General features: G+C 60.3%; 1 protein-coding gene across 1 annotated transcript; it reads right to left on the bottom strand.

The window, feature by feature from the left end:
* Positions 1-4,454: 4,454 nt before the first annotated feature.
* Positions 4,455-9,130, bottom strand: EIF3K (eukaryotic translation initiation factor 3 subunit K). Its single transcript, XM_037884650.2, has 8 exons — positions 8,903-9,130; positions 8,263-8,361; positions 7,480-7,600; positions 6,712-6,786; positions 6,080-6,146; positions 5,632-5,709; positions 4,741-4,866; positions 4,455-4,603 (listed from the first exon to the last, which is right to left on the bottom strand). The coding sequence occupies exons 1-8, from the start codon at positions 9,058-9,060 to the stop codon at positions 4,572-4,574; spliced, it is 756 nt and encodes a 251-aa protein (XP_037740578.2). The 5' UTR covers positions 9,061-9,130; the 3' UTR covers positions 4,455-4,571.
* Positions 9,131-9,651: the final 521 nt, after the last annotated feature.

Raw genomic sequence — 9,651 nt, 5'->3', positions numbered from 1 at the left:
GAGCGGCTGCAATCATTTTCCCACTGAATATTTAACCTCATGCAAGGGGTTAGCCTGTAAACATAGGTGCTATCCGGTGAGATCATAGCTGACAAGGAGAGAAGGGGAATGTATTCCAGAAAGCTGCCATATAAAGCTCTTTTTGGACGCAAAGTCCCCCAATATAGCCGGGAATTGGCCGCGAACCAGACCTGCAGATTTGGCTGCTTCTCCCCCCCAAATTTTGAAATTCTATCAATTGCCCCCCCCCGCCCCACATTTTTGTTTTATTTCTTAGCTCCGCAAATATGAAGCAAGGGTTATGCCCTCCCATTTCCTGCGTGGCGAGATGCTGAACATTCCTGCGACATATATATTTAGACGCTGGCTTGGAATCCTCTATTTATCATAAGAAGGAGCTTGCTCTCAGTGGGGGGAGAAAGAGCTGGGGGGGGGGGTTGCGTGACTCACCAGCATGCAACAATCATCTTAACTTCCCTCCCACCCCACCTCACGCTGTTAATAGGGGCGGGCCGGATGTTCGGCACTAAATGCTAGTCCAGAGGTTCTCAAACTTTTTTTTGCTAGGACCCGCTTTGAAAACATTTGGGCTGTGACGTCCCCCTTTCCCCCAATACCACACCCTCCTTACTTCTGCCCTGCTGCTGGTGGCGGTGCTGCCTTCAGAGCTGGGCACCTAGCCAGCAGCTGCTGCTGCTCTCATGCCCCTCTCCCATAGTCTTGCAACCCCCTTTTGGGTGGGGACCCCCAGTTTGAGAAACACTGCTAAATGAAAAGGGGGACTTGTGGCACCTTAGAGACTAACCCATTTATTTGAGCATAAGCTTTCGTGAGCTACAGCTCACTTCATCGGATGCATGCAGTGGAAAATACAGTGGGGAGATTTATATACATAGAGAACATGAAACAATGGGTATTACCATACACACTGTAAGGAGAGTGATCACTTAAGGTGAGCTTTTACCAGCAGGAGAGCGGTGGGCAGGGACCTTTTGTAGTGATAATCCAGGTAGGCCATTTCCAGCAGTTGACAAGAACATCTGAGGAACAGTGAGGGGCAGGGGGGGAATAAACATGGGGAAATAGTTTTACTTTGTGTAATGACCCATCCACTCCCAGACTTATATGGCTGCTACTCTGAAACTCTGCTAAATGGCATCACTCACGCGGGGAGGAACAATTGGCAGGCTGAGACGCACGCAGGGCTGGGCCAGATCGTGTCTCCCCGCTGCCTTCAGCTCCCACCTGGGTTCACCAACTGCGTGTTCTCAGAGCCCGCGCCCCCGTTCGCAAACAAGGACGGCAGCATCTTGTGGTCCAGTGAGAGGGAGTGAATGGGACCGAGCCGGTGACGGGAGCTGGGAGGACAGGGAAAGGGAGAGAAACAGGCCTGGTAAAGGAAGCTACACACACAGCTCACATCCAGGCGCACACATTCATAGAAACACTCAGCCGGCTGTACATACACACGCTCCCGTTCCCAGCCCCGGCGTGGCCCCTGCTAACGCCCTACCTCGGTGTGGCTACAGCACATAGAGAGGCTTGAGAGTCAGCTACTGCCTTCCAGAAAACAGGGCTGTCATTTTAGCTCAGACAACAGACCCACAGGTCCTAACGTCCACTGCTCACAGACAGCCCAAGCAGGGGCAGGCATCATTACGCAGCCCGGGCCAGGGACAGCCCTGCAATAGGAGCAGGACTGGAATCACTGGAGGTCCTGGCCTCTCCCGGTCATTGAAGATCCCATGGGCCCCTGTATCAGCACAGCCCCCGAGACACCCCACTAAGCACCAGGAGACAGCAGCACAGTATCCGGGGACAAGGTGTCTGTCTGTCCATGCCTAGGCCCGATCCTGCTGTCCTCCGCACACGCCACGCCCACAGGGTGCAGACGGGACGGGATCAAGCCCTCAGTTTCATGCTGTAAGCGTGAAGGATCCTTGTCCCGTCCCCCCACGGCTCCCCCTCAACACACCTTCACTCTCCCAGTCCACGTGCCATTTGCCAACATCTCTCCAGCCTCAGGAAGACAAATCCCCGCAGCTTGTTCCCGTTACACTGCCGGAGCGCTCCACATTCTTGCTAGAGGAATGCTCTCGCCCGCTGATCGCAGAGGCAGGACCCTGTGGGCTGGGCCAGCCCATCGCCCCCAGAAGCCCACGTGCTCTGAGCCAGCAGCACTCCACCCCCACAACCAACACCTCCTGGTGCCCTCACCTTGCAGAATCAAGCTGCGGACTTTCCCATTTCAACCCATAGCGGAGGAGGCGGGGACAGTGCTCTGCCAGCGCTCTGTGGGGAATGAACACAAGGGGGTAAGCCCTGGACCAGAGTCAGTCAGCAGTCCTGGATCCCAGACAGCTTCACCCTTGCAGGGGGGGAGGACGAGGGAAACAACAGGAGGAAGATTCGACATTGCAGCAGGACACGGATGCTCCGGCAAAGCCGGACGGTGCCAGCTATAAAAAGCAGCAGACAAAAGGCCTTTGTGCCGCAGAGCTGGATAAAGGGCCTTGGCAGAACAAAGCTTGTGTGTCAGTCCAGCATGTCTGCAGCAAAGCCAGGGCCGATCCAGCCTGGGGATTGGCTCAACCTTGTAAGCATCTCCCTCACACACACTCCAGCCTTGCCCAGGTGGGTCTCTCAGCTCCACCCGCTAGATCCAGGCAGGAACTGGGGCCACTGACTGGGCTGGAGTCAGAACAGCCCTTAACAGCCCCTTGCTGCATGGCTGGGGTCCCCCTTCCCTCTGAGGTCCGGGGCTCTGCCACAGTGCAGGCTGGCAGCCTCATCGCCTGCAGCACGGGGGGGTTGCTGGGGGATGTCTCGGCCCCTGCTAGCTACGCGCCCGGCCAAGGCAGGGGTTTGCTGGCAGCGACCCAGCAGCCTGGGGCAGAGACGCCCCCACCCTGCCGCGATGCAATGAACAATTCTCATTCGTGTGGGTCTGAGAGGAGACGCCTCACTGCGACCGGAGCAGGGGGAGACCAGCTACCCCCCGACTTCCAGCCCCAACCCAGAAACCAGCCTCCAGCCCAAGGCCCAGTATGAGGCCATGGGCAGGGCGAGAGCGAACAAGCCGCACGGCTCCCTCCCATGCTTCCTGCACCAGCCAGATGCTCACCCGAACCTGACGCGGAGCGCTGCTGCCCCCCTCTGGATTGCACTGGGCACAGCAGGCTGGGAGCCTCAGGGCCCGAAGGACCAGTGTTGTGCCCAGAACCAGAAGGCAAAAGTGTCTCAGAGGGGCAAACTGCTCCTAGCCCTGGGAACAGAGCACAGACGGTCTGACTCCCATGAGCCCTGCTCCAGCCCTCAGGCCACATGGCCCTGCCCAAGCCAAGAACAGAACCCAGGAGTCCCGCTGTTTAAACAGGAGCCTCAAAGCAGCTCCTGCCTACTCCAGGCTGGCTGCAGCACTGCTCCAGCTCCCCAAGGAGACAGCCAGCTCCCTCGCCAGCTTGTCCTGTATTGACTGGGTGTTTGGTCAGGAGACCAGCGCTGCAGGACAAGGCTCTGTGCAATCGAGCCAGCGTGGGCCGGAAGGCAGAACCCCACTGGGGCCCAGCCCAGCAGGCAGGGGGGAGCAGCACCAGACCCTGCCTCCACTTTACCCCTCACTGGAAATGGCTCCTGCTGGTTCTTGCCACAGGCTGTCCAGCCCCAGGCTCCCCTTGCCGGAGAACGGGAGCAGGCCTGCGGGGTTCTCTTCCCAGCTGCACCGCCTTTGGTAAGTCCCTTGGCCATCACTCACTCTCGTTTGCAGCATAGGGCTTCCCCTCAGAGAGCTGGCGGTAACGAGCATTGATATCAGGTGCGTCACACACAGCACCTCGCACCCCAGGGCTACCACACAATGCAGACCAGTCAGTCCCTGCCTGAAGGCACAGACAGCGGGCACCTCCCGTCGCCCAGTGCTGGCTGTAGGAAGCTGCCAGCCTTCGCTTCCCACCCCCACGTTCAGTTCTCCCCTCCTGAGTGCCACTGGGCACTGATAGGCAGCTGCTGTGTCCACCTCGCCACCCCTGCCACTAATGGCTGCCTTGGCTCGCACAGGGGCAAAGGCCCGAACGGGCCTCAGACGGAGCTCTGCTCTCAGTGGGGTCCCTCAAGGCAGACACAGACGAGGCAAGGGTGGGGTAGCGCAGATGGGGCAGAGACAAAAGAGCTGGGCAGAGCCCTTTGCTCAGCCCCAAAGCAGCCTCCCTTGCTCCCTGCCCTCCTACCCCGTTGCTTGGAGCCACCTGGCTGACAATCCCCCCTTGTGTTGGAACCAACCGCCTCTCTGGTGGGGTCGATTGCAACTAGCAGCTTCTCAGGGATCTTGTGCTGGCTGGGGCCCCACTTACACCCCTGGGGTTCTGCCTGCTGCCCCCACCACCACCCCAAGCGCCAAGCAGCCCCAGGTTCCCACGTTCAAGGCTGCACGGAGAAGAAAGGAGACAGGCCAGAGGCAGAGTCAACTACGCGCTTTTATTGGCCGAGGTTGGACTGGCATTAAAAAGGGAACCGAACAGAGCCCCTGAGCGAGTTCTCGTGGAGCAGCGAGGAGGGCGGTGACGGAGGCCTCATCACTGGGAGGAAGCCATGATGCTGGAGACACCTGCGAACAGAGGAAGGATGGAAATAAACCCCCGCTCAGTGGATCCATTCCCACCCCCCACTGATTAACAGCCTGTAACAGCTACTGCTGGATCCCAAATGCAGGCCTTACTCCAGCAAGGCCCCCACTGCACTTACTGTCAAAGTCGATCTTCTCCACTATGTTCTTGGGTTTGATGCTCTCCTCCTGGTTACAGATGAAGATCTTGCCCGACTCTGTTTCTGTCCAACCGTATTTGCTCATCCAGACCTTCAGCTGGTTGTCTGCAGACAGAGGGGCCGGAAGGCTGAGCAGGTGGGCTCTCAGCTTTGTTCAGCTGAGCCTTTGCCACTCCCATTAGTGCCGGATGGGATCGCGTCTAAGGACGGACCATCGGGGGAAGCGGTGGATGCGAGAGCCTGCAGGCCAGGCCAGTCTCAGCCAGGGCAGCTCTGCTCGGGTGACACAGGAACCCAGCCCCAGGTGGGCTAAGGCGCTGCTCCAACTCTGATCCTCCAGCCCCACAAGTCTGCAGCAGGGCTGCCTGCTACCTTGGCTCTTCCCCTTTTAACCTGCCAGCTGAAATCACAGAGCTGGCTGGCAGGAGCCCCCGGCTCCTATCCAAGCCCAGTCAGGCACCCTGCCCCATGCATGATACGAGGGCAGAGATCCCCAGCCAAGGGAACACAGGAAGGGATTCTGTTCTTTGCTACAGCACAGCCGAGCTCAGTCCCGGGTTTAACTGCACTGAGCTGGGCCCACTTATCTGTCACTCATCAGTCCCACAGCTTCTCCTCAACACATGAGCCTCCAGGTCAGCCAACGCCCTCCGCCCCCCACCCCCCATAGGGACTGTCTGCTCCCAGCCTGCAGTGGCACAGCCCTGATCTGTCTGTGGGGTAATACCATGGGGCAGGAGGAGCCCTGTGAGAGATGCTTGTCATTGCTGAGCTAGTTCAGAGCAGGGATGGGAGACCTGCCAAGGAAACAGCGAGCGCGGGTGGCACCCATGAGCCCATGGCAGGCACTGGAGGACTTTAGGGCCTTACCTGAGAGGTCACCCAGCACCTCAGCCAGCAGCCACCGGTCGATGTGCTGGTACGTGATCCCCACCACGTGGCAGATGACTACGTGAGGACACAGAAGAGTCAGATGTTGCTATTTCCACATGACCTGACCCCCCTCCCCACCCAGCATGGCTGGGGCTGAACCTGACCCACCTGCTGGAAAGAGTGAGGTGTTAGCCCCAGGTGGATCAAGCCCCATTAGACGGCAGTGAGACACGGTGAGTGAACAAGCCCTGGTTCAGCACCTGGCTCCCATAGGGACAATGCAGGAACCTCCAGCCCAAAACTCCAGGGCCCTGGCTTCCCAGCTGATGTGCCGGCCACCAGAAGGGATTTGGTGACTGGTCCCTAATCCCCACCGGGAAGGGGACACTGCAATCAGGGAACGGGGCGCACCGGGGCAGAGAGTGACATTATTAGCCAGACTTACACTTCCTAACGGAGTCTTCAAACCCTGTGATCCCATCCAGAAGCTCCATGTTCTCATCCAGGGCTTGCTGCAGAGGAAGGACTCTGTGTTAGCACAGGACAGTCACCAGCCAGGGAGCTGCAGGAACTACAGGGCGCAGCAAGGGCCATGGGGCACAAGGCAACGGGCCAACTAGTTCAGTGGCCAGTGACGAATGCTGCAGAGAAAGGAGTCTGCCTCCCTTTCTATTTTGGGTTCTTCTAAAGGGGACCAGTGGACATCCAGGTGGTTAATTCCCTCCTGAGCCCATCCAGCCACCAGTCTGTGCTGGGATGTAGAAGCCCTTGGGTTTGTGTCCTAGGGAGCCCAACTGCAAACCTCTGCTTCATGAAAGGAGTGTGTACTAATGGTTAGAGCAGCGACAGGCACCAGGACTCCTGGTTCTAGTCCCAGCTCTGGGAGGGATGTTGCCAAGGGGTTAGAGCAGGGGCCGGGAGCCAGGACTCCTGGGTTCGATTCCCAGCACTGCACAGACTCGCTGAGCTGATGTCACTTGCTGGGCCGGTTTCCCCCTCAGAGAGCAGGCGGGCTAAGAGGCACAAGTCATTCAGGCTGGTGAAGCCCAATAAGATCTTGGGGGAGGGGACACTCACCCAGAAGGCCTGGAAGTGGCAGGTCTCCAGTAGCTCCCCCAGGTAGAGGATCTGCCTGATCGGCCTCTCTTCTTGCTGAGGTGCAGGGGTCAAGGGACACATGCATGGGAGAGGGGAAGGAAGCTGAGCCAGCAGGGCTGGAGCACAAGAGCAAGTCACCCTGTCCCTGACACTCGTTGCTCAAGGCCAGGGGGTTGGAGAGCGGCATCCCAGTGCCTCCATGAAGAGCAGATATTTCCCTCTTCAAGCCCTGCTGTCTGGAAGAAACTTCCAAGCTCCCTGTGGTTGGGCTCAGCTGGGAGGGCAGGAGGAAAGCAAGTGGTACCCTGTTCCTTGGCACAAGAAAGCCAAGCACCTGCCGGGGGAACTGAAACAGATGCAACAGAACGACGCACAGGTGGAGTGACCAGCTCAGGGGAATGGGAGACGAGGCTCCTCCCCCTCTAGGGTGCCGGTTCTGATCTAAGTCAGTACGGAGCATCCTCACCAGCCGACCACCGTTCAGTGGCTTGTCTTGAAGGAGCTCCCTGTTCACATCACCTAAAGCCAACACCATTCGCTCCTTGCCACCCTCAGATGCCAAGGGACTGCGGCTCATGAATTTATTTCCTACTGCTGGGGGGGGTCTCCCCCAGGCGAGAGCGAGGGTGTGCACCCATCATTGCCTATGCCACCCCAATCTGTGGGGAGAGCCCTTCAGAGACCAGAGCAGTTGGACAGGCCGCTAGGTGCAAGAGGGGCATGCCAGGAAGAGCCTGGGAAGGATACATGAGCCTGGTCGATCATACACTTGCAGAGGGTGAAGTCTGTGTGCGGCAGGTTGGTCAGGGCTTTGAGCAGGATCTGAGCCGTGACGGTGGTTTGGAAGAAAGCAGGATTGAACTGGTACCTGAGGACAGAGAGAGAAGAAGTCAGCAGCCCTGGGGCACCCATCAAACCCAGGTTTATCACCACGCAGACATCAGGAGAAGCTGTGCACCATTCGTAGAGCCTAAGGCTAGAAGGGACCGCTGTGATTATCTGCCCCCCAGTATAGCCCAGGGTACAGGACTGCCTTAACTCAACTCCTCCCTGACCTACAGAATCTTTCACAAAAAAACCAGCCAGTCCCAATTTCAAAATTGCCAGCTATGGAAAGTCCGCAATGGCTCCCGGTAAGCTGTTCCAATTGCTAATTACCCTCCCTGTTAAGTGTCCATTTCCAGTCTCAACCTGGTGACCTTCACCTCCCAGCCCTTGGTGGTGGTTAGTCAACTGCCCAGCTCTGAATAACTACTCTGAGCTCTAACCACGGCTTTGACCGTGATGGGCCTGGCTCCACGGGGTTCGAAGCCACATAAGGACTAGGTTAGCGATCGCAGCCACTCTGTGCTGCCCCCGAGACAGGCACTTGCACCAGGGAGTCTCCCTATAACTGGTGGGGCCCAGCATTAGCCAGGAACCCTCAAAGGTGCCCATGCCACCAGCCCAACTCTGCGTGATCGTGCACAGGTCTTGCTCCCTGGCACGATGCAGAGGTGATGGATGCCCCCTCCATCCCCCGCCACTCACAGCTTGAGCACGGCCAGGTTGGCCTCCAGGTCATAAGCATTCTCCTTGGCCTGCGTCTCCACATAGCGCTCCAGTGTGGCCAGGTTCTCGGGGTTGTACCTGACATGCAGAGGGGCCGGTGAGACACTCAACAAAGTCCCCGGAGGGAAGGGGGGTCCAGTGTTCGACGGGTCCCCTGCCACCCCCAGCTCGCAGGAGATCCTTTCCCCCACACCAGACCCTGGCCTCCAGCCGTTTCCTTCAGCCGCCTCCACGCCCACCAAGCCCTGCTCCCCCTCCACCCCCATAAGGCCCCCTGCTCCTGCCCACCCAGCCACTGGCCCCCAGGCCTTTCCTCTGCCCATACTAGACACCCCCTCCAGACAATGCCTACACCACAGCCCCCCCACCTCAAAACCCAGGCCCAGCTACAGTCAGCCCCAGCCCTTTCCTCTGCCCCCCCATCCCAGGCTCCCGCCCCGCACCCCCAGCCCCCCGCTACCCAGCCCCATCTCCCGCCCCGCACCCCCAGCCCCCCGCTACCCAGCCCCATCTCCCCCCTCACCACCAGCCAGCCCCCCGCTACCCAGCCCCACTGCCAGCCCCCACGCTGCCCCATCTCCCCCCGCCCCCAGCCCCCAGCCCCCGCCGCGCGCGGTACCGGTCGATGCCCTTGAGCAGTTTGCCCACGTTGGCCCGCATCTGCTCGAACAGCGCCATGGTGCGGGGGGGCGGGGGCGGAGGCGTGGGCGGGGCCACGGGCACGGGCGGCCGGGACGCCGTCGACTTCCGCTTCCGCCGGCCGCCCTCGCGAGGCATGATGGGAAGGGTGCACGCGCCGAGGAGCGAGAGCGGCAGTAGCGCCCCCCCCGCCCCATATCCGCCCTCGGGCCCCGCCCCCAGCCGGGGGCCACGCCCTGCGGCCACGCCCACCCTGGGACACGCTCCGCCCCCCACCCTGAGGCCACGCCCCCACAGCATCCCCACCCTGGGACATGCCCCGCCCACCCTGAAGCCACGCCCACCGTGGGACTCGCCCCGCCCCCCACCCTGAGGCCACGCCCACCCTGGGACACGCCCCGCCCCCATATCCTCCCCTGCCCCCCACTCCCTCCACCCGTCACCTCCCCTCTCTAGCCCTCAGCCCCTCTCTGCCTGGCCTCCGGCCCCCCTCCCACCCCACCAGTGCCCCCGTCCCCCCTTCTCACCCTCTGATCCTTTGACCCCCGACGGGGGCCACGCCCCTTCTCCCCCGGCCCCTCCCGGCAGGCGCTGGGCGCGCGGGGGTCTGAGGGCCGCAGGCGAGCAGCATGGTGCAGTGGGCAGGGAGTCAGGACACCTGGGTTCTCACCCCAGCTCCGGGAGGGGAGCGGGGCCTAGTGGCTAGAGCTCGGTGGGGCTCTTGGGGGT

Source organism: Chelonia mydas, chromosome 23 (genome assembly GCF_015237465.2).
Source record: "Chelonia mydas isolate rCheMyd1 chromosome 23, rCheMyd1.pri.v2, whole genome shotgun sequence".
Classification (NCBI taxonomy): domain Eukaryota; kingdom Metazoa; phylum Chordata; order Testudines; family Cheloniidae; genus Chelonia; species Chelonia mydas.
Note: the sequence above shows the minus strand (reverse complement) of the source record. Positions and strands in the feature narration are given on the sequence as shown.